We start from the raw sequence: 23292 nt of genomic DNA on the forward strand, positions 1-23292 counted from the left end.
GAACAACCAACAATAAAAAAAGAGAAAAAAACAAAAAATAAATAAACAAATAAATTAATTAAAACTTATATATATATACATAAAAAAAAGATCTTGCCTGGAATCATTGCACACACTTGTAGTTCCTTGATAGGAGGCTGAGGCAGGAGGATCACAAGTTCAAAGTCAGCCTCAGCAATTAATTTAGTGGGGCCCTAAGCAACTCAGTGAGATCTTGTTTCAAAGTAAGAGAAAAACAAAGGGCTCCGGGTTTGGCTCAGTGGTTAAGCACCCCTGGATTCAATCCCCACCAACAAAAAGAAAAAAAAATGTGTGTGTGTGTGTGTGTGTGTGTGTGTGTATATATATATATATATATATATATATATATATATATACATATATATAACTTGAAAGAGATATAAAATATTTTGTATAAGCCACTGCTATTTAGGATTTCTCCTACAGGGACACACTTATCTCCTAATTGATCTGTGGATTTAGTGTAGTCTAGTCAACTAAAGGCAGAGGAAGAAGGAGCCTGCGTGACCTCTGTCAGCTCAAACAGCAGTGGGAGAGGGTCTCTCCCTTTCCATCAGCAGGAGATAAGGGATGGGCTGTTTCCTTCAGAAAATGTATTTGAAGGGCACCCCAGCTGACCTGTCTAAAACACCAGGGAATGCCTTTTTTCTTGTTAAATATCTTCACATAAATTCATTTTGTTGTTGTTGTTGTTGCTACACCAGTCCTCAGTCCTTATCTCATTTTACTTATGAACAACAATGAGAAAAGTTGACTACTATCTTGCTCCTGGAAACACTGTCTGGTTTTCTTCCTCCCTGACTAGTCACTCCTCAGTCTTTTTAGTTATGTCCTCCTCTTCTGCCCAGTCTCTGAACCTGTGGTTTTCAAACTGCCATAATCAGAATTACTTGGAGTCTTAAAGCAGTGCTGGGTACCACCTTCATTCAGCTGGTCTGGTGTGCGGCCTGAGAATTTGCATATTCATCAAGTTTCTAGGTAAAGCTGAAGCTGCACATCTGGGAATCAACTAAATGTCCAAATGCCCCAGAGCTCAAACTTTGGGTCTTTTCTTTTTCTGTCAACATTTAGGTGATCTTTTTCAGCCTAGATGCTCTAAATGCCATTCAGTTGTGGTCAACTCTCAATTTATATCTCTAGCCTGGGTTTCTTCCTTGAACTTGAGCTATCTCTTCAGCTTTCTTTAGTTGATGTTTAATAAATGTCTAAAGTGGCATATTCAAAACTGAACTTCTCTGTCTCTCCCATACCATACCTCTTCCACTGCAGTTTACCCACCTCAGTAAATGGCAACTCCATCCTTACAGTTGCTCAGTTCGAACTGAGCCATTGTCTTTCTCTTTATCTCACACTCTACTTTCAGTTCCTCAGCAGACCCTTCTGGCTATATTCTTAAAATATATGCAGAACCTGATCACGTTTCAGAGTGCATTACTACCACCCTGATCCAAGTCTACATCATCTTTTGCCAGAATCATTGCAAACAGCTGCTAACTACTCCCACTTGTACTCTTGCCCTAAACATTCTATTCTCAGCACCGTGGCTCCTCCATCTCAGGGTAAAAGCCAAAGTCCTTACAATGGCCCACATCCCTTCATAATCTGAACCATTTACCCCCACTAGTTCTTTGAACTCATCTTCTATGATTCGCCCTCACTTGTTCTGCTGCAGATAAACTGTCCTCTTTTTCACCTTTCATTCAAGTGAAGAATGCTTTCACTGGACAGCCTCTGTGTTAGTTTCATCTGGGTCTCCTTCCCTCTCGTGGCTACACGCCTTGCTGTTTCACCTCCAAGCCTTTGTTTACCTCTGAAGCCTGCCCTGACAACACTTCTTTTTCCCACAGTATTTTGCTTTTTCTAATATATACTTGTTTATTTTGTTTATTAGGTGATCCTGAAACTGGAGTTCTCTACTTCTCCTGGCACATGGGGTCTGTTTACGCTGCAGGTCTCTGCAGCTGAGAAACATGTTGCCGCTCTGAATGGCAGGCTACACCCTCCAGTGTTGCAGCAGACCCCAGCAGCTCACCACCAGTTTCCTCTTTTGGCGTTCTTGTCTCATGAATTCAAAGAATGAAATCCACAAGGGTGAGTGTAAACGTAGGATTTATTCAAGTGGGCAATGGGAACCTGACAGGGGTTGCTGTCTGAGTGTGCTGATCTAGGGTTTATATTAGCACTTGAGTGAATGCTATTGGTCCACACTTATGCTAATCAGAGTTTGGAAAAGTATTAATGCCCCCAGTAAGCCCTGCAATCCCATTTGGGACTGCCCTAATCCAATTTTTCTGCCATTCCAGGAGGGAAGTGAGATCCTGAGATCCTGGATCTCAAGATTTGGGCTGCAGCACTGTGTGAGTTTCTGCAGTAGCACTGTGTGGGACAGGCTTCTGCAGCAGAAGACCACACCCAGCCCTGGGTCAGGCTACTGGGGCAGGACAGGTCAGGGCACCTGGCTTGCCTCCACATGGTGGGCTCTGCAGGACTGTGGCCCCAAGCTTGCCACCTGTGCTCCAGTCTGCCTGGGTCACCATTCCACAGTTCTGGGACAAGGGCTTGGCTTCAGCCCTAACATACAAACATTAGAGATTAAGCTCCATCGATCAAGGAGTATCTTCAGAATATTCACTGGTATGTAGATGATCAATAACTGAGAGCATACCCTTCTATGTAGTGTGTAGAGAAGGCAAAAGTGCCTGAAGCTAATATGGTCCATGTTGGTTTTCTTGGCTTTCATTTATGTTCTTCTGGAAAAATTTGGACTTCCCTCATAACCCTATTTTTGTTTATATAGGCTCTACTTTAGAATAATGTGATCCTGAGCAATAGAAGTCCCCCAAGCACAAAAACTGGTGTCACCTGGCAGTAGAGTACAGTTGGAAGGACACTTTGGAATAAAGAGCCACTGGTATCCAGTGAGTTCCCCTTGCCTGTTGCAGGTGGATTGTCCTTGAGTTCTTCTAAATTTATTGAAGGCCTCCTTTTTTGGTCTAGTGTCTCTTTGAATTTGCCACAACATCCTATCAGAAAAGAATTCTTTCCTTCCTCAAGAAGCTATAAAAAGTTATAAGTGGTCACTTACGTTTTTTAAATTTTATTTTATTTATTCCAATTTGTTAAATATGACAACAGAATGCGATTCAACTCACATTACACATATAGAGCACAATTCTTCATGTCTCGGCTTGTACACAAAGTAGAGTCACATCATTTGTGTCTTCATACATGTACTTAGGGTAACGATGTTCATCTGATTGGTCATTTACCTTTATATGAAAGTTGATATTAAGAGAAAGGAATGAGGAATCTGTTAACATGGAAGAAGGCAAAACCAAAAACACAAAGGATGGATTTCTGTGGCAAGGAGGTGAAGGTTTAGGAGAGAGGTGCTAAACGTCCCAGGCCGTGAGGAGAAAGTCAGACTTGCGGCAGAAAGTTGGGCTTGGAACAAATCACACAGGGAGTTAACAAGGCCTGTATCCTGGGCCTAGTCCCATTACCCTAGGCTGCCAAGCACCTGCTCTACCTCAGCGGCCAGAGCTTTCTCAGCCATTGACTGCACCAACTGTGGCTGCACAGCTACCAGCACAGGGGTGCGGGGCCCTCCCTCTTGCCACAGGCCACAGCTGCAGACCTCAGGTTTCTGGCTCCTCCTCACATCAATTCCAGGCTTGTCAAAGTGCCACCCAGTGGGCTACGGGCCCTGGCTTCCTTAGGAGTGGCTGAATGATGCAACCTGAAGACAGAGGGAGCTGATCAGATAAATTCCTTCTGTTCACCTTCACCCACCAATTCCTCCACATGTGGTTTCTGCAGTATTTGGAGAATTCTTGCGGAACCAAGTGGATGCACTTTCTGACTCATCTCGCTCCTCAGCTTGTGAAGTAGAGGCCAATGGGAACAGATCACTTGCTTTTCTTCCCTTTCTTCCTGCTCCACTTCCTTTTTCTCACTCTTGCTGCCTTGGGTATGTCCCTCATGAAGGAGGTACAGTTCTTGCCTCAGGCTTTGTTTCCTAGGGAATCTAGGCAAAGACTGGGATCCTGGCCATCTATGACCCTTGGTCCCTCTAGTTGCAGCAGTGTTTCAAGGAAGAACTATGGTCATGAGCAGGGATTCACAGTGAAGCCTGGAGCAGTGGTTAGGACCAGGGGATGAAGGAGGGGACAGGCCTGGATCAGGTAAGAAGACTCTGAAGACAAGCCACTGGGAGAGACAGAGGTTCTCTGGACCTTGCACCTGGAGTTTCAAGGAAGCAATTGCCCAAGGGACCTAAGAGTCTGTGGCCAAATCCTTAAAAAAAATCTAATACAGAGCAGCAGGAATTTAATTGTAAAGTTTCCTACCATTCATCAGAATGCTAATGGCAGAGAAGCCATTGCAAATAGAGTCCAGAAAAGAGCCCAGAGAGCTGTTGAGGTGGCTGCCAACCTCACAAGAACAGCCATGGTGGATTTCTGGAATCTCATAGATGCCCATCTGAAACGTTATCTAGTATTTGGAAACAGCAACCGTGAAGACTGAAGAAGGCAAAGGTATCTGAGATGTGGAGGTCTACCTCAGCCATTTCTATCCAGCCAGGTGACATAGTGGTCTATAGCAACTTTGCTCAGACATGGGACATTCAGGGTCCATTCAGCCTGACCCTGGCTTGCCAGTTTACACGTGGTATTTTCACTCACAAGAGCTAAAAGAATCTTATGATTTTATAAAATTCATAAAATTACTTATTCAACTGAGGGGCATCTTAACTTCAACTTAGGCTTCTGTCAAATAGACGTACTGATAAGGCTTTTCAAGGGAGTTATAGAAAACTGCTGGGTCCTCTCAGGGTAGCTGTTGAAGGATTTGCAAAGAATTATGCTACCCTATGGGTACGGGGACGATCCACACCTCCTTCTCTTCTGTCACCATCAACCTGTTAATTAGCTAAAACCTAGAGCTTCTGAGGTCAGGGCAGCCTTACCATGAGGTACTGCTCACCTTTTCTCTGAGGCCCCTTTTCTGCTGGATCTAGGTACTGCTTTTGAAAGTCCCAAGGAAATCTTCTTTGGCTGTGAATACAGAGGTTAGTTACATAAGATTTTATTCTCTCACATCCAAGTCCAGAAGCAGGAAGTCAGGGCTTGTGTAAAAACTCCATAAAATTACCAGGAAATCGGGTTCTTTTATTTATTTATTTATTTTTCCTCTGACAGTCCAGAGGCATGGCTTATATCCTCAGCATCACAAGAAAAGCTGCTGGTATTCCAGCCATTAACTCCACATACAAAGTAGAAAGAGAAGAGCCAGTCCAAAAAGTAGTTTCCTAGCTCTCACTGTTTTAAAGTTCCTGTCCGAAAGCCCCATCCAACAAATTCCAGTTATATCAGGATAACATTGGTCCTATGTTTGATATATCATTTCTTTGGCCTGATTAGCTAGACCTGACTGTAAGAGGTGCCAAGAAATATAGTTGGGCACTCTACTAAACTAAATGCAGAACAGAATCAGAGTCCCTATTGTTAAAGAAGAGGTGAGGAATTATTCTGTTTAGACAAATAACAGCCTCAGTCACAGTAAATGTTACTCAATGCTCAATGTGAACATTCTGGCTACTGCATGTTGCTTATGAGGGCCTACAGAGTGGCTCAGTGAGCTAGACTGCTGACACTGGGGTATTTGGCTTCACCTCTTTTGCAAACTTTGCATAGATTTCCTACATATGCAGGATGGAAAGGAGTCCATGCGCTTACATGGGGTCAGACCCATGATAGTCATGGAACTTTTTTGTGGTCTCTGCTACTGAGATTCACCATTATTCCATTTGTCCTGCCTAACATTCCAGGTTCTTGCTCATCAACAGGATGAAAGAAGAGGTCCATGCTAATTCTCTAACCTTCATCCATAGGAATGCCAACCTGGTCCCCCAAATTAAAATGATTGTAATTTTTAAAAACACCTAAACATTAAGACCCCATCCTCCTCCTCAGTCTGGTGCTCATGCCCTCTGAGCTACTCTCTGGAATTATTGCTTCATTGCTCAGCAGGAATTCTCAAAGGTACAGCTGCAAAGAAGCCAATCTTTGCCTCTATGGTGACAGTGTCTACAGGACAGTCTGAATCTTGGTTTCATAGATACTGACTTGAGGGCAAGAAGGAGGACACCATGTCTAACAGAACTTTATGGCCTGGCTTATAGTCATCCTCATGTCTTTTGCTTTGGTACTTGAAGGGTTCCAGTGTGGCTCAGTGGTAAAGCACTTGCACAGCATACTCAAGGCCCTGGGTTCATCACCAGCACTACAGAAAACAAAACAAAACAAAAAAGTATGACTACTCATGAGTGAACTATGTCGAGAGCTACCTTCAGTATGGTCGTATTCTCTGAGATTAGACAGTGCCCCATTTCTGACTATGACCAATGTCTTCAGTCTAGAACTGCAGTTGGATGTTATAGTTGGACTTTGAACTCTCTGGTATGTATATTTTCAAAATAATTTTTGAGTTGTAGACGGAAACAATACCTTTATTTTATTTATTTATTTTTATGTGGTGCTGAGGATCATACCCAGAGCCTCACACATATTAGGCAATCGCTCTGCCATTGAGCTACAGCCCCCAGTCCTGGTATGGATATTTTCCCCCTTCAACAGCTACAGGTGAGTAGATGATGAGAAAACAAAGAAGGTATATCAGGGTGTTCATGGAATGCAGAGCCAGACTAAGAAATCCTGGTCATCAGTGAGATTGAACAAAGGTAAAAGCAAGAAGCACTACCCTAGAAATCAGAAAAACTGGGCAATGGGTTAGTCTACCAGAGATCTGGTATGGATACCAGAAGAACTATTCAGGGAATCCAAGTGAAAGTGTAAGTGAAGAATGAGAGCACATAGTGTAACCAAAACCAGAGCTCCAGGAGAGTGGATTAAGAGCTAATGGCACAACTATAGCAAAGGCATTGCAGTCTTAAGTGCACGAGCAAGGAGTGGATGCCAACTCAACCACCTTCTCCTGTCCCAGATGGACCTACCACCCTACCACTGATGCCTGTTTCCCAGGTAGCTTTGGACCCAGTTCTCCTGAAGGATATTTTAAGACCCTGTAGTCACTTGCACCTGCTACTTCATTCACCTTCCCCCTCGACTGGGATTTGCAATGATATGAGTCAGAAAGTCCCATTAGGCTTAAGCAAGTTGAGGTGGCATTTTATGTCTCCTGCATGTGAAAGTGTCTGAATACAAATGCCAATAGCTGTTTTTATAAATTATTTTGGTGAAGTATAGATAACATAACACTCATTATTTTAACCATGATAACTTCACAATCCAGTGAATTATGTGTATTCACTTTGTTGTATAAACATCACCACCACTCATCTCCAGAATGCTTGTCCTTTTGCCAAACTCAAACTCTGCCCATTAAACATTAATTTCCTATTCCTTTCTCTCCTGTTGCTGCAAACTCTCCCTTTCTCTCATGAATTTAACCCCAGAAGTTTCCATGTATAATAGTATGTATACTTATATATCTGTAATTTCCTTTTGGGACTGGTTTATTTCACATGGCATAACGTCTTTAAGGCTCATCTATGTTGTAAACGGTGTCAGAATTTCCTTCTGAGGCAGACACCCTTTGAAATCAAATGCAACTTCCTGATAACTGTTGATACTTCCTCATTCTGAGGATGGACATCAAGGAAATGAAGACTGACATATTCTCTGACTAAACACAGCCTAGCTAAATCTGTATTTCCTACCTCGTGTCCCACAGTGGCTCTACTTCTCTTATAAAAAGCTGTCCACACCCTTGAGTCCCTGAAGATGGACTTTGAGACAGAAGGGACTCTTCTGTCTTCCTGAAAACTGGCTTTGAATAAACCCACTTTCAAGCTGGAGTTGTGGCTCAGTGGTAGAGCACTTTCCTCCCAAGTGTGAGGCACTGGGTTTGATCCTAGCACCACATAAAAACAAATAAAGGCATTGAGTCCATATACAACTAAAAAATATTTAAAAAAGAATAAACCCATTTCCTTACCAACCTGTTTCCCTAGGTTTTTGTGGAGTGGGACAAGAGGTAAAGCCTCTTGCCCCCCAGTTTCCATCCTTTTGAAGGCAGGATATTATGTGATTGTAGGTGTGTGCCACATTTAGTTTACTCATCCATCTATCAATGGCTTCTTGGGTTGCTCTCACCTTTTGATTATTGTGAATAATGCTGCTTTGAAAGTGGATGTACACATGTCTGTTCAATTCCCTGCTTTCAATGATTTTTGATAAATACCAAGAAGTAGAATTGCTAGATCCTATGGTAAGTCTCTTTAATATCAAGAAACTGATGGGCTATTTTCCATTTGCACTGCTCCATTTCACATTCCCACAACACTGTGCAAGGGTTCCAGTTTCTCCACATCCTCACCAACACCAGCTAGTTTGGTTTTGCTTTTTATGATAGCCATCGTAAGATATGTTTGGGGGATTCTCATCGTGGGGAGCTGCATTCCCTAATGATCAGTGATGTGGAGCATGTGTTCATGTGCTTATTGGCTATTTGTGTATGTTCTTTGGAGAAATGTCTATTCAAGCTTTAACTAATTTTTAAATTGAGGTGTTTTTTATAATTTAAAATGTTTTATTATGAATTATAACACATTTATAAAAAAAGTGTAACTGCTGTGTGATTACCACAGGTAAACATATTGATTAGCAGCAGCTCCAGAAAACACATTTTATCTACTAATCCTATATCTCTCCCAACACCTGGCTCCTCACCAACCAGGTAAGGCCTCTCTTGACTCTTTGCAAACCTTTTTTTGCTTTGATTTTTATGGGTTTATTAACTTGGTATGAATCCCTAAACATGTAATTTTCTCTTGTCTGATTTTGAACTTTCTGTAAATGGAACCATACAGTAAGTACTAATTCGAACCAGTTTCTTTTTCTTTTCTTCTTTTTTTTTTTTACTCAACATTATGATTTTGAGATTCATTCATATTACTGTGTCCACTTATTTTTACTGTTTGAATAGTATTGTCTTGTGTGACTTCACCTTATTTATCCACTCTATAGTTCACGGACATAGCAGTTGTTCTGTTTTTTGTATAATGTGAAAATACATTAAGTTGTATTTCCTTGATTACTAATAGGTTGGGCAGATCTGTTGACTATTTGGATTACCTTTTGTGAAGTGCATAAATATTCAAGGTTTTAGAGGGGGATCCTTTTTTCTGTGAGAGTTTTCACCCTTCTTAGTGATTTAGAGGCATTCTTTATGTAGTTACTACACTCAATTAAGTCACTTGCCTTTTCACTCTTAATGTCTTTTGATGAACAAAATAATACCTCCCCTCTTCTTCCTCCTCCTCCTTTGCCACTCCCCCATTATTTTGATTTCTGGTTTTTAACTTGAATTAGTTTCTCCTTTGATGACTATTCTTTTAATATAGTTCCTCCCTTTGCTAGTTTTTAGTTATTTTTCATTTATTCTTCATAAAATATTGTATTGAGTATGTTTTTCTAGTGCAGGCTTTCTAATTGTGATTTCTTTTAACTTTTGTTTATCATAAAAGGTTTTTATTTCATCGTTAATTCTGAAGCTTAGTTTTGCTGGGTATAGTATTCTTGGTTGGCATCCATTTTCTCTCAGAGCTTGGTATATATTATTCCAAGACCTTCTAGCTTGGAGGGCCTGGGTTGAGAAGTCAACTGAGGTCTGGATTGCTTACCCTCTAAATGTGACCAGTTGTTTTTCTCTGGCAGCCTTTAAAATTCTATCCCTATCCTGTATGTTAGGCATTTTCATAATAATGTGCCTTGGTGTGGATCTATTGTAATTTTGTACATTTGGGGTCCATAATGCCTCCTGTATTTGATTTTCCACTTCATTCTTTGGGAAATTTTCTGATATTATCTTATTGAAAAGATTGTGCATTCCTTTCATTTGTATCTCTGAGCCTTCATCTGTCCTGATAAATCTGAAATTTGGTCTTTTCAGGTTATCTCATACTGCTTGGAAGTTATATTCGTGGTCTCTTAACATCCTTTCTCCATGTCAACTTTATTTTCAAGATTATATATTTTGGGGCTGGGGCTGCAGCTCAGCAGCAGAGTGCTTGACTAGCATGCATGAGGTTCTGGGTTTGATCCTCAACACTGCATAAAAATAAACAAATAAAATAAAGGCATTCTGTCCATCTACAACTACAAAAGTTTTTTTTAAAAAGATTATATATTTTGTCTTCATTGCCTGAAATTGTATTCCAAGTGGTCTAGTCTGATGGTGATGCTTTCCATTGATTTTTTAATTTGGTTTACTGATTCCTTCATTTTAAGGATTTCTGTGTGATTTTTTTTTCAGAATCTCTATCTCTTTATTGAGGTGGTATTTCACTTCCTGTATTTTCTCTCTGATTTCATTCCTTACATCATCCTTTACCTTGCAGATCAGTTTATGTACATTCTAAACTCCTTCTCTGATATTGGTTCCACTGTGGTGTTGATGGATTCTGTTATTGAAGTGTCTTGGTTTGTTTGGGGTGATTTTTTCCCTTGCTTTATCATGTTTTTTTTTTTTGTGTGTGTGTCTGCCTATTTAACTGTATGGATCTGAGGCAGTAGAGTTCTACTCTGTGAACTTTAAATAGTGTTCCTGAAGGTTTACAGTACCTCACTGTTTAGGGAGAGACAAATAATAACAACAACCAATGCAAACAATATAGAGCATTGAACCAAATAGTTTATACTATGGCATGTACAATGTTAATTGTGACAATAAACATAAATGATATGATCAATTATTGTCTACAAGTAAGTGTGCAAAAGGGTTTACGATTTCAAATGGTGGACAGAGAGAAAATAGAAGTGATATAGGATGTGATGATTATGAGAGAGGAGGAGAGAAGATAGAAGTAAAAAATTAAAGGAAGAGTGAAAGAACAGTAGAGATTTGCTGTTAGCAGAAGAAAAGAGAGAGAATCAAGGAAAACAGATAAGTGAGAGAATAAAGTAAAAATTAAAAAAAAAATACAAAACTGAAATATACTAATCAAACATCATAGTCCTCAAAATACTGAGCCATAAAAAATAGATGACTTCAAAATGCTAAAAATGAGAAAAAATATGAATATGTATAAATGTCCATGAACTATTAAGGTCACAAATAAACAGAGAGAAAAAAAGATCTTGGTGAAAAGGTAAAGAAGTTAATTATTTCCGTCAGAATTCAAAAGATTCTCAACTTCCCTTCTGATCCCGTGTTAGGTGGGGTCATCTGGAGTGTGGTGCTTGCTCCACTGTCAGGGTGGGGCTGCTGGAGGGAGAGAGGTAATCCTGCAGGTGGAACTCCTGGCAGTGGGGTTTAGGCTTAGGTATATTTCACATTCTTTACTGAACGCCAATTGGTCTGGAGATTTTAAATCAGCACACCTCCAGGCCCAGCAATTGCTGGTCCACACTGGAAGATCTCCCCTGGGTTCCACTCCTGTGGTAGAGGAGCCAGTTCTTAGCCCACTACATCATCTGTGAACTCCATGTTTCCTGGTCTCGGGGTCAGTCTCCAAACTCAACCTCTCCTTTCCCTACCCTTTTGAATTCCCAGCCAGTCACATCTGTCCCAGCTGGTCATGCAAGTAGCCAGATTGTAGGAGGAGGGGAAAAACCAGGTGGGTTTCCATGACCAGTAGTCCCCTGTGCAAATCTTGCTCCACATTTGATATCCTCCTGGTCACTTAGGCATACTGCATGTTGTGCAGTGTGGGTTTGTCAGGCCTGGATTTCAGGCCAAACTCAAGTTAGCTGGGAATTGGCTCCCCAGCTGCCAGTTCCCATGCTGCAGCTGAGAGGGGACTTCCTTCCTAAACAAGGATGTTGTGCAGCACACCTTTCAGTTTAGTCAGGTAGTGTTTTTGTTCTCTAAACTCCCCTTACCCGGACAGTTTTAGGCCTCCTAAAAATGAGGGTTCCTTTAATTTCCTTATCCCTGCACTTTGCCTGTGGAGAGACTGCTCTGGCAATGAAGATCTCTTCCTTATATTATTATATCCGACCTCCTCGGTCCCCAATCTGCTTTGAATGTTCAGTATTAAATTCCAGTAAAGTCCTCTGACTTTTTAAAATTGTTGTTGTTGTTGACCCACCTTCCTGAGAATCGGCCAGTCTGCTTTCTTGGTTTCATACCACTGAGGAGCCAAGAAGGTGACCCTTTCTATTCCACCATCTTGAACCCCCCCCCACCAGGGTTATTTTGTTGTTGAGTTGTAAGATTTCCATATTTTGTGCATTAACTCCTTATGAGATACTTTGCAATTATTTTTACTTTCTCTGAGGTTTGGTTTTCACTGTATAGATGGTGTCCTTTGATGAATGGAAGTTATAATTTTGATGTAATACAATTTACTTTTTTGTTGTTCCCCGGGCTTTCAGTGCCGTATTGAAGAAATCATAGCCAAATCCTACATCATGAAGCTTTTCCTGTTTTCTGCTAAGAGATTTACAGTTTTATCTCTTATATTTAGATCTTTCAACCATTTTGAGTTATTTTTTGCATACAATTATAAAGAAAGGGTCCAATGTCATTCTTTCACATGTGGATATCCAGTTTTCCCAACATAGTGTATTGAAAAGACTGTCTTTTCCCCCATTAAATGGTTTTGGAGCCTTTGTCAAAAATATTTGACCGTGTGTGGAGGCTTTATTTCTGGGCTCTCTATCACGTTCCACTGGACTACACAGCTCTTCCACTTTTTAGGGAAACCTTCCTTCAGTCTCATACCCTCCAAATACCTCTCCTTCCCATCAAAACTAGAAGACAGTGTACCATAGACATGTGCCATTTATACCTTCCACTCCCCACTCAGTTATTATTTTTTGTTTTTTAGTTGTAGTTGGACACAATATCTTTGTTTTATTTATTTATTTTTATGTGGTGCTGAGGATCCAACCTTTCACCTCGCCACATGCTAGGAGAGTGCTCTACTGCAGAGCCACAGCCCCAGTCCCTCCCCACTCAGTTCTGAACCAAATCCATTCCAACTCGACTTTGGCACCACCATCCAAGTCACTGATAAACCCCAGTGGACACTTCTTGGGCTTCGTCCTCTTTAGTCTCTTGGCATCATCAAGGGCTTTTTGACTAGTTCCTCTTTTTTTATTAAAAGTCTTTTCTTTTGACTTCTGTGACAGAGCTGTCCCTTGGTGCTTCTCTTGCCTCCCTGTCTCCTACTCATTCTCCTTTGATGACTCTTCCTTATTTCGTGGTTCTTAACTCTTGGTGATGCTCATGGACCTGCCTAGACCTTTGTCTCTTCCTTATTACCCCTCTTCCCCAAGCTATTCCCCCACACTCACATGGCTTCAGACATCATCTAGGTAGACAGGTCATCTTCTCATCTTTAGTCTGCTCACTCTGCATCTCCACATATCCTTTGACATTTCACAAGCATCTGGAGCTCAGTATATCCAGATAGATTTCCTTTATATCCTCACATAGGACACCATGGTGCATGCACAAATCCTCTTGATCCAAACTTTACCCCATATGTGCTGAAGTAAGCAACTGGCACAGGTGTGGTCAGATGACACCTCATCTCAGCTGCACCCTAGAGTCCTTTCTGCTCTGGAGTTTCTCCAACTCTTCAGCAAAGAGTGGTGACAGAATCCTTGGTGTTTATGACAAGTGGGGAATGGAGCTGGCAGACAAATGCCCCCCTCTTCCATATCAAAGCAGACAATTCTGAGGCTCATTAGCCTGACTCCCCAGGTCCCAGTGGGACAGAGGTTTGGTTTTCCACAGCCGTGGCCAACCTGGCAACCTTCTATGTGAGCTTGTTTTTTTCTCCCTTCTCTTTTTGACTGACACTAACTTATTAATGTAATGAACAATATCAGTATTTTAATTATTTAAATCTTGCTTTATCAGATTATAATATAATACAAAAATCTGAGTTTCAGAAGAGTAAAAACAATAAGGGAAGTTAAATTAACACTACTTCTAGTGGATGGACTGCAGGGGCATAGAGAATGTATTGGCTAGAAAAGTGACGGCCCATCCATCAAGAACCACTTATGAGGATCTTCCAAGGCAGAAACAAGGGGAAGCTCAGAAGCAGCTACATGGACCCCTTTGTTTTATGTAATATTTATGGTAGTTTTACTTCCAGGATATGGATTTTTGACTAGCTAACCCAAGCAATCATAAATCATGGAAAAATCATCCTCCTGCCCTCCAATTCCATCATCATGGCCGTAGTCATCCTCACTGATTTATATTTACAGTTCTGGGATTGGGAGAGCTGTGGGCTTCCCTTGGGCACATTTAGCCAGCATTCTTCACTCTTCACAATTTGCCCATTCTGATAGAGCGTCTTCCCTTCTCCCTGGAATCATCATAAATGGACCCTAATATCCTGCTTGGAAGAAGGTGAAACGATCACATGACATCTTTCTGGTTTTCACCAACTGGCAACTGTATGGACTTCCTCCTCCACATCCCTGTTAGGGTGTCAGAAGTTCATTAAGTATAATCTCTTTCCCCCTTGAGTCCTGATCCAGCTCAGAGACAACAAAGGAATCAGGCATGTGGCTGGATGACAAGGAGGGATGGATGGTGACAACAGGCTTCCCAGGCCTAAACTCCACTGTCACTTGTCCTCCTGGAAGCAGAAGACTGCCTCAGGCAGGTGCACAGCGCTTGCCATGTTAACATCTCCAGTGGCCAAAATAACCCCTTTGCCTTTTACTTCTAAAATTCCCTGAGATTATCCAAAATGGTACTGTCCAATAGAGTAGCCACTTCCCATGTTAAGTTGCATGGAACCCACACTTCCCATGTGTGGCTAATGAGCATTTGGAATGTGGCTAATCCAAATCTGAGACAGGCTATAAGTGTAAAATATTCACCAGATTTCAAGAACAGTTTAAAGGAAGGAAAGAAAGGTAAGATGGTTTACATTTTCTTTTTAAAAATAAGGGCTTTAAAAGGCTAAGATATTTTTATATTGATTTCGTGTTGAAATTGCAATCAAAATTTTTGAAATTTCACTGGAATTCAAATATCAAATGAAATAAAATATAAATAAGATTATCATCAACTTCACTTTGTAAAATGTGACAGTACTTTATTACCATTGGACAGCAGTGACCTAAAACCTGGGGAATAGAGCTCTGAGTCTCTGCACACTGAGCTGGGATTGAGTTCTGGAGGGTGAGGGTGCCTAATTTTCCAGGGCTGTGCCCTTAACTGCCCACATGGTGCCATGTGATCTTCATTCTCCTGCCATCTGTATGAGCTAGATATCTATCTCCCCAGAACATTCCCTCTCTTATAAACACATTTCATGCTAGAACTCTCCTGAGGCTCCCTTTTACCCTATTACACTCCACTTTGACTTCTACCTGCTTACACAGGAATCTCGTCTCACTAACACAAACCACTTAGGACCTTGACATTCATTGCAGTCAATCTCGTAGGCTTCCTTGGGAGTCTTTGTTCTGACTTCTTATTGAAAATGAACATACTGACATTGTCTGATGGCTGGTACCTGGCAGCCTTCTTTAGCTCTGTGCTATTTATTATGTAAGATTTGCAGAGGGGGTTAACTTATTCTTAGATGCCTAGGCCTAGGTAGAATGAGAGGGTGGGTGTGTCTGGGCTGCCAACCCTCTTGCCGATCATCCTGTCATCCTGAACCCCAGATCAATTTCTGCAGTTGGTGGTCCTGCCAATTGCCTGTCCCAGGCTGCAGGTCCCAGGTTTTCTCCATCTACCATATTCTGCTACCGTTTGAATCTGGGTTGTCCCAAAAGCTCATGTATTAAATGCTTGGTCCTGTTGGAAGGTGCTGGAAATTGCAAGAGGTGGGGCCCAGTGGAAGGTCTTCAGGTCATTGGGGCATTCCTTCAAGGGGCACTGTGGGATCCCATCCTCCCTCTCTCTTATCCCAGACAGGAAGTGAGTGGTTTTGCTCCACCATGCCCTTCTGCCCTGGTGTGCTGACCTGCCACAGGCCCAAAGTGATGGGGCCAATTGATCATAGACTAAAGCCTCTAAAACCATGAGACAAAATAAACCTTTTCTAAGGTGTGAGCTCAGGCATTTGTTAAAGTGACAGAAAGCTGAGTGACACATCTCATCTCCAACTTCTCTAGCTTTGCCAACCCTTCAATTTGAGGAGCTGATGCATACAATGCCTCTGTTTCACTTGGTAAAGTACTCAGTTCCCTCTTAAAATTTAGGAAAGGCCTGTTTGGTACCAGAGATAATTATTTTTTTTTTGAAACCATTTTAAAGTCTTAGGTTTAAACCCTACAAACATTACCCAATCTTTTCATTTTAAAACCTAAGAATGCTGACCTACTTCCAATTGATCAATTTCTGATTCCAAGATTTGATTCTACTAATAGCCAGTAGGTGAAGCTAAAATGTAAGGCCTCCAACACTGTAAGTCATACTGGGGAATATAAATGGAAAGGCAAAATGGCTCTTTCCTCAATTTTTAGCAACAGATGGAATACTAGTCCACATTTTAGAAAACACTGTGCACCTCACCTCATTTAAAATGGAACACAGGGAGCTGGGGATATAGCTTAGCTGGTAGACTACATGCACAAGGCCCTAGGTTCTAATCCCCAACACCAGATACACATTAAAAAAAGTGGATAAAAATGGAACACAGGGCAAACTACTGAATTTATAGCCCCACTGTTTTAGTTATTACTGCACTCTAAAGTCATGAGAGGCCTCCTGATGCTCTCCACAGGCTGAATTCTTACATGGGCTATATAGAAAGAGGAGGTGGAGTAAGTCTACACCACATACACCTCAGCCCAGGCTCTGTTCCTGGTCTGTACTATGAATGGGGAAACATAGTACAGAACAAATTCTGAATTTGTTCCAATCTCTTCTTGTTGATAGTGGCAGAACATCTTGGGAAGTCCATGATTTCCAATGTGTTTTGAATAAGACAGTAAAAGAAAGACTCAGAACACTGAGACAGTCAGATGCCAAGTTTGTTAATTGTTCCTTTTATTTTCTGATTGACACTGTTAAATTGTATCAGCTATTATCCACATCTACAGATTCTGTGACACATTTTTCTTCAAGTTGTTTCAGAAGTCCACACATGAAGTCTTCCTTGCCACCTACCTGCTCTAAGGAGGATCAACATTAACTAGTGTGTTAGTAGGTTGGGAGCGATATGTTTGGCAATTCAATTTCCTGAATCTTTCACTTCTGGGGAAAACCACCTTGCTCCCTGGGATTCATAGGATCTGAGTCCACAGCTTTTCAGAAACACATCCTTTCCCAGACTTCTCCCTAACAGGGAATACAGATACCCCAAATCCAGTGTGCCTAGTACCTGATCTTCAGTAAAACAGAAATAAAGGGCTGGGCCCAGGGAGTAGAAGAGTTTTGGAGTAAGTATATGAAGTTTGGTGATGGGGACTGAATTAAGGCAGATCTTAAATGTTCAAAGAAGTTTCCATTAAATAGGGAGCTATTTTAGGTCATGAATAGGCAATTATGGGCAATTATGATAGTGGTCCCTAGAGTTAGTCAAATACTAAGATTCCCATTTACATTCTGAGCTGCCAGGTGCTGGATGCTAGTGCTTAAAAATACCTCCTAAGTTCTTCTAGCTTCTCTTCATGGTGACTTTGGAGGTTGAATATTCTAAATTGATGAGGATGGGATGAGACCGACTGACCCACTTCAGATTGGATGTGACACAGATCTTTGTTCATTTAGGAGTTGTTTGTTACTGCAGCACAGGTTAGCATATCCCTCTTCAGTCATGTAGAGGGAAAAACTAGAATTAGGAAGTGCCTATTGTTGTCATGGGAGCCTGGGATGATAAAGGTATGGGCTGGACTGTGAAAACTGAGAAAAAGGATATGAATCCAAGAGGAGTTTTGAATGGAGAGAATTTGATATTTGTTCAGATAAATACTTACAGAGCTCCTATTATTTGCAAGGCACTGTATGAAATACATGTAAGTCACATTTCCAAGTGCTTACAAAATAATTGGGGATATAACACATGTACATAAATAATAAAACAAACCTTAGAGCATAATGGTAAAGAAAACAGACTCTGAAAGCAGACCTGGCCTCACCTTTTGGAGCCGTGTCACTTTGGGCATGTGATTTAATCTCCCTGAACTTCAGTGTGCTCATCTGTAAAATGCACACAGCAACAGCACCTGTTTCACAGAGCTGTGAGAGGATCCATCAATCCAATCCTTGTAAAACTCTTAGCTGAGTGTTTGCCCCATAATAGGTGCTCAATAAGTGCTACCTACAAGTAGTAGTATTGAGAGATCTAAAATCTGGGGCAGAAGAGAACAAGGTCAGGGCCCAAAAAAGCTCTAAGAGAGGGACTAACAGCTATAAAAACTGCTCTGAAAGAACAGTGCTGCTCTGGTATAACTGTGCCTTCCACCCCTGTTGCAGCCTCTATGTATTTAAAGTCTTTTTGTTTGTAGTGCTGAGATCAAATCCAAATCCATGGCTGGTCTTCTGCCTGCTAGGCAAGTGCTCTACCAATGAGCTACAGCATCATTTGAATCTGCAGCATCATTTCCTGATGTCTGCATCCCACATCAGTCCTATCCCACAGTAGACACAGAGTGCTACTCAAACACTGGGGGGGCAGAGGCAGGGCAGAAGAACAGTATCTGGAGTGGGCAGAGTGAGCGAATGTGGGTTTGCGTGTGACAGGGGAAGCCTATCTTGTATTTCTATGGTGCTCCTTCGCCAGACTCAAACTTCCACCCAACTCAATCTATCCCTGTTTTGCGTAACGCCGCTGATGCTGAATAACTGAAGATTTTGAGCTGAAGACTTTCCCACACACGCTGCACTCAAAGGGCTTCTCCCCAGTGTGAACTCTCTGATGCCGCGTGAGCCGGCACCTCTGGCTGAAGGCTTTCCCACACTCACCGCATTCGTATGGCTTGTCTCCAGTGTGGATCTTCTGATGTTGTGTAAGGGAGGAACGGTCAAAGAAGGCTTTCCCACATTCACTGCACTGATAGCGCGGCTCCCCTGCGTGAGCTTTTTGATGTCTGTTCAGGGATGAGACGCCGTAGAAGGCTTTTCCACACTCATTACATTCATAGGGCTTCCTGCCTGTGTGGATGAGCTGATGGCGAGTAAGAATGCTTTTCTGGCTAAAGGCCTTCCCACACTGACGACACTCATAAGGACTTTCTCCAGTATGAATTCTCTGGTGTCGAGTGAGGGACGAGCGGTCAAAGAAGGCTTTCCCACACTCGCTGCATTTGAAGGGCTTCTCTCCCATGTGAATCCGCTGGTGCACGGTGAGGGACGACCGGTCAAAGAAGGCCTTGCCACATGCACTGCACTCGAAGGGGCTCTCCCCGGTGTGAGACATCAGGTGTCTGCTGAGGCTGCTTCTGTGACTGAAGGCTTTCCCACACTCCTGACAGTCGTAGGGCTTCTCTCCAGTGTGAATCCTCTGGTGGCGCACAAGTGAGGAGTGGTCGAAGAAGGTCTTCCCACAGTCTCTGCACTCATGGTCTCTCTCTCTAGTGAGGGCTTTCTTGGGTGGGGCTGACCCTTGCTGCAAGCTTGGATCGCGGGACAGCAGTTTCTTGCAAGGTTCTACTGTGGGTCTTTCCTTCTCCACTTCCAACCTACCAACCAGTGCTTGAACTTCAAGTTTAGGACACAGAGGACTTTGCCTGTCAATGCTTCCCCTCTGTGTTCCTTCTGGTTTCTCTTCTTCTGAAGCATCTTGAATCTTGGGCTTGGTCCCCCAGCCTGGAACAAAGAGAAGACACAGATGTGGTTTCTTCCCTGGGGTAGGAAATGCTCCAGGGGAAAGAAGAGGAACTCTGATGATTCTGAAAGTAACACATAGGCAACCATTGCTTGCTCCCACAAAGAGTCTCATGCTTCAGGCCTGAGACTTGGGAATGAAGCATAATGTGGGGAAGGAGGCATTGAGAATATAGGAGAATGTCCACTGAGAGCACTGCTAGGATAACTAGGAGAGTAGGCCAAGTGGAGAGGACGGGGACCAACAGGAATATCAGAGTGTGAATGGGCAAGGTGATAGAGCTGAGAAAACTAGTGACTGGTGAATACAGATGAATAATACCAAGGTGTAGAAGAGACTAGGGAGAGCAGACAGGTGGTACAAAATAAGCACTGCAGCAGAAGACCTGACCTTGGAGCAAAGATGATACCCAATGTTCCTCCCACCCACCTGAATAACAAACACAGAAAACAAAACTGCCCTGACCCGTTCCTACTCAGTTACCTAGAGAGACATTCTCTGGACACTTTCTGTCCTCAGATCCACGAAGACCCTCTGTCCATGGCTCAATCCCTCTCTTCAACTGAAAAATCACATCGGGTTGAGGAACTGGAAGTCCTGCTCAAGGAGAAAGAAACAAGCCAGGTGGTTGTATGTGATGAGAACATGCAGCTGCTCCCAAGCTGGTTCCTGGCCTCCAGATGTTTCACAGAGACAATGCAAAAGGCCAGAAGGCAGAGCACAATGCAGAGGAATCTCTAAGGGGAGGTCAGGCCTGAGTCTCTAGAAAGGAGGGATTGGCAATCAACTTGAGTTCATGTGGAGTGGGTGGGAAGCTTCCTGCATGGGCACTGTAGGGTGAAGGTGCTTGGCTTGGGGAGGTGAGAATAAAAAAGGATCATCTTGGGTAGAAAAGCATAAGGAAGATGCTCGTTTTGTTTATTTATGTTTATTATTATGCTTTTTAAAAACAATTGTTAATTGTAGGAAAATCAGAGGTAAGTACAAGTAAAAAGAAAAATCACCTTTTATACTTTGTATTCATATTTTCTTCCTATTCATTTTGATTCGGAAAGGTACCCATAGAGAAATAAAATACCCATAGATAAAATTGGACAATGAAATAATACTGATTTGTAAACTGGATTTTTTTCACTTAATAATGAAATTATTTCAATTAGCATTTTGATGGTTAAATGGTTTTAATTAGCCCTTTTAATGGTTATAATACTGCACTGTATGGCTTAATCTAACTTATCTGATGAATCACCTGCTAACAGACATTTCAGACTGTTTTAATGTTTTGTTACTAACACACAATGGCACAATGAACACCTGCATGCAGATAACCGAATCCATAAGCCTATTATTTCCCTAGGATCAATTCCTGCCAGCAGACCTATCCATTTTTAGTTATATTAAAACAAACAAACAGATCCCCTCGTGAAAATAGGCTTGAGCTCCAGATTCCCTTGCACAGGAAGGCCCCACCACAGGAAAGAGAGTGCTTTCTTACTGGTCCCAGGCACCCTTTACCTGGCGAGGTGCTGATTCTCTGCTGACAACATGGCCATGCCCCACCTCTGTGGCTCCTTGATTCTGACCTAAGGAATTCTATGCTCTCCACACTTCACCCTGCCACAGCCTGTGGCAGAGACTCAACAGTCTCCCTTGGTACCTCCTGGACATCTTATTCTGTTGGGACACTGTATGGCCTGCTGAAGCTAATTGAGGGATGTGTATGCTTGCCTTTTTGACCGGCTTTATGTGAAATCTGCAAGGCCTTTACTGTCCTCTTGCACTTATTTTCAGTCAGCTTCTAAAGCTGTGTGCTTTTTCAGTATCTTATTTATTTATTTTTTTATTTGGATGGAGTCTTGCTATGTTGTCCAGGCTGGTCTTGAACTTCTGGCTCAAGTGATCCTCCTGCCTCAGCCTCTTGAGTAGCTAGGATGACAGACGTGTGCCACTGTGCACAGTATACACGGTACATTTGTGAAACTGCTAAGAGGTTCTCGTTATCTACAGGATCCCCACTTTACTTCTCATTAACACCTGACATCAGCAATAGCTTTTAATTGCCCCTGTCACACAAGTCTTTATAATTCCAGAGTGCCTCCCATGGGCATATCTCTAAGACAATGCTCAAGGCAAATGCTCAAAATCAAACACATCTCTGGTGACCTACAGACACACAACCACTGTGTTCTCACTCTACATCCCCTCTTTTTGAAGGGAGACACTTCTTTTCCTCCCATTGGTTTTTGTGAGGGGGGAAATCTCCAATTAGCAAGATGGTCCTTTCCCTACCGCTTAGTCCTCAAAACAGAGTTGAAGGTGTCCCCTGGCTGGCAAGCTGGGAGAAGACTCAGGCACATGTAACTCTTCTACACGCAGCCCTCTGGAGAGCCAGCTCCCTGCCCCCAGCTCCCTGTCCCCAGCTCCCTGCCCCACTCTACTCTGTCCCCTGGCCCTCCCTGTTTTGTGGGGGCAGGTTGCTGAGCAAGGGCCCTGTGGTTGACTAGCACATCTGTCCAGTGCTGGGCTCAGTGTGAAGCCCACTACTGCCATACACCTAAGCCACCTGGGAGCAAAGCAGAATGTGGGGAAGCAGGTATTCTCAATGTCCACTGAGAGCACTGCCAGGATAACTAGGAGAGTAGCCGAGTGGAGAGGACAGGGACCAACAGGAATATCAGAGTGCGAATGGGCAGGATGATAATCGAACCCATAAGCCTATTATTTCCCTAGGATCAATTCCTGTCAGCAGACCTATCCATCTTCTTCCAGCTCTTCCATCTTCTTCAAGTGACTCAGAACGCAGGTGTGGGAGGCCCTGATTCCTCGGCCCCACACCAGCGTGGGCAGCTCCCCTTACCCAGCGAGACGATGCTCTCATAGTTCTCCAGCATCACCGCCTTATAGAGGGCTCTCTGAACAGGGACCAGATGCCTCCACTCTTCGTCTGTGAAAATCACAGCCATGTCCTCGAACGTCACAGATCCCTGAAACACAATCACATACCCCCTTACTCATGAGCCTTCTTGTCACTTGGGCCAGACTGAAATGGCATAAAGGTGACAGCCCTGGAGGGTGTGGCGGGGCACCGGGCCATGGCTCTGACAAAGCAAGGCTCTGAAACATCTGGAAAAGGCACCCATGACAAGAGTTCCCAGTTGCAATCCAGTCACCCAAGCCTGCATCTTTACCCTGGTTTTAGAAGCCTGGATGAGTGTCTGTAAGTCCTGGGACAGAGTGGGAATTCACAACTCTCCACCCTTGAAAGGGGAGCTGCATGTCTCCACCCAGTAAGACTCTCTTTGGGACCCTGGAGGCCTGGCTGAGGTGCCCCCAGTGTTCCAGGGGGTGCTGGGTGGGCTGGGTGCTGTGGACCATGGGGCCCATACTCAGTGAATGCGTGGATGCACTCCTGGATGGGCAGGGTGGAGCCAGAACTGCTCCCAATCTTCCCCTTGGCCCTGCGCTGTCAGCTGCTAGACAGACCACTCAGA

The 23292-nt window shown here is 42.9% G+C and overlaps 1 protein-coding gene and 1 non-coding gene across 2 annotated transcripts; one reads left to right on the top strand and one right to left on the bottom strand.

Annotated features, from left to right (window-relative positions):
- Positions 1 to 16734: 16734 nt before the first annotated feature.
- LOC144251282 (small nucleolar RNA SNORA51) lies at positions 16735 to 16866 on the top strand. The gene has a single exon (XR_013342668.1). It is a non-coding gene; the product is annotated as a small nucleolar RNA SNORA51 (small nucleolar RNA).
- A 155-nt stretch (positions 16867 to 17021) lies between these two features.
- On the bottom strand, positions 17022 to 22776 carry LOC113178549 (uncharacterized). The gene is made up of 3 exons (XM_077794318.1): positions 22659 to 22776; positions 20285 to 20398; positions 17022 to 19782 (listed from the first exon to the last, which is right to left on the bottom strand). Exons 1-3 carry the CDS (start codon positions 22762 to 22764, stop codon positions 18782 to 18784), a joined length of 1221 nt encoding a protein of 406 aa, XP_077650444.1. The 5' UTR covers positions 22765 to 22776; the 3' UTR covers positions 17022 to 18781.
- Positions 22777 to 23292: the final 516 nt, after the last annotated feature.

This window comes from Urocitellus parryii (genome assembly GCF_045843805.1).
Source record: "Urocitellus parryii isolate mUroPar1 chromosome 12 unlocalized genomic scaffold, mUroPar1.hap1 SUPER_12_unloc_3, whole genome shotgun sequence".
Classification (NCBI taxonomy): domain Eukaryota; kingdom Metazoa; phylum Chordata; class Mammalia; order Rodentia; family Sciuridae; genus Urocitellus; species Urocitellus parryii.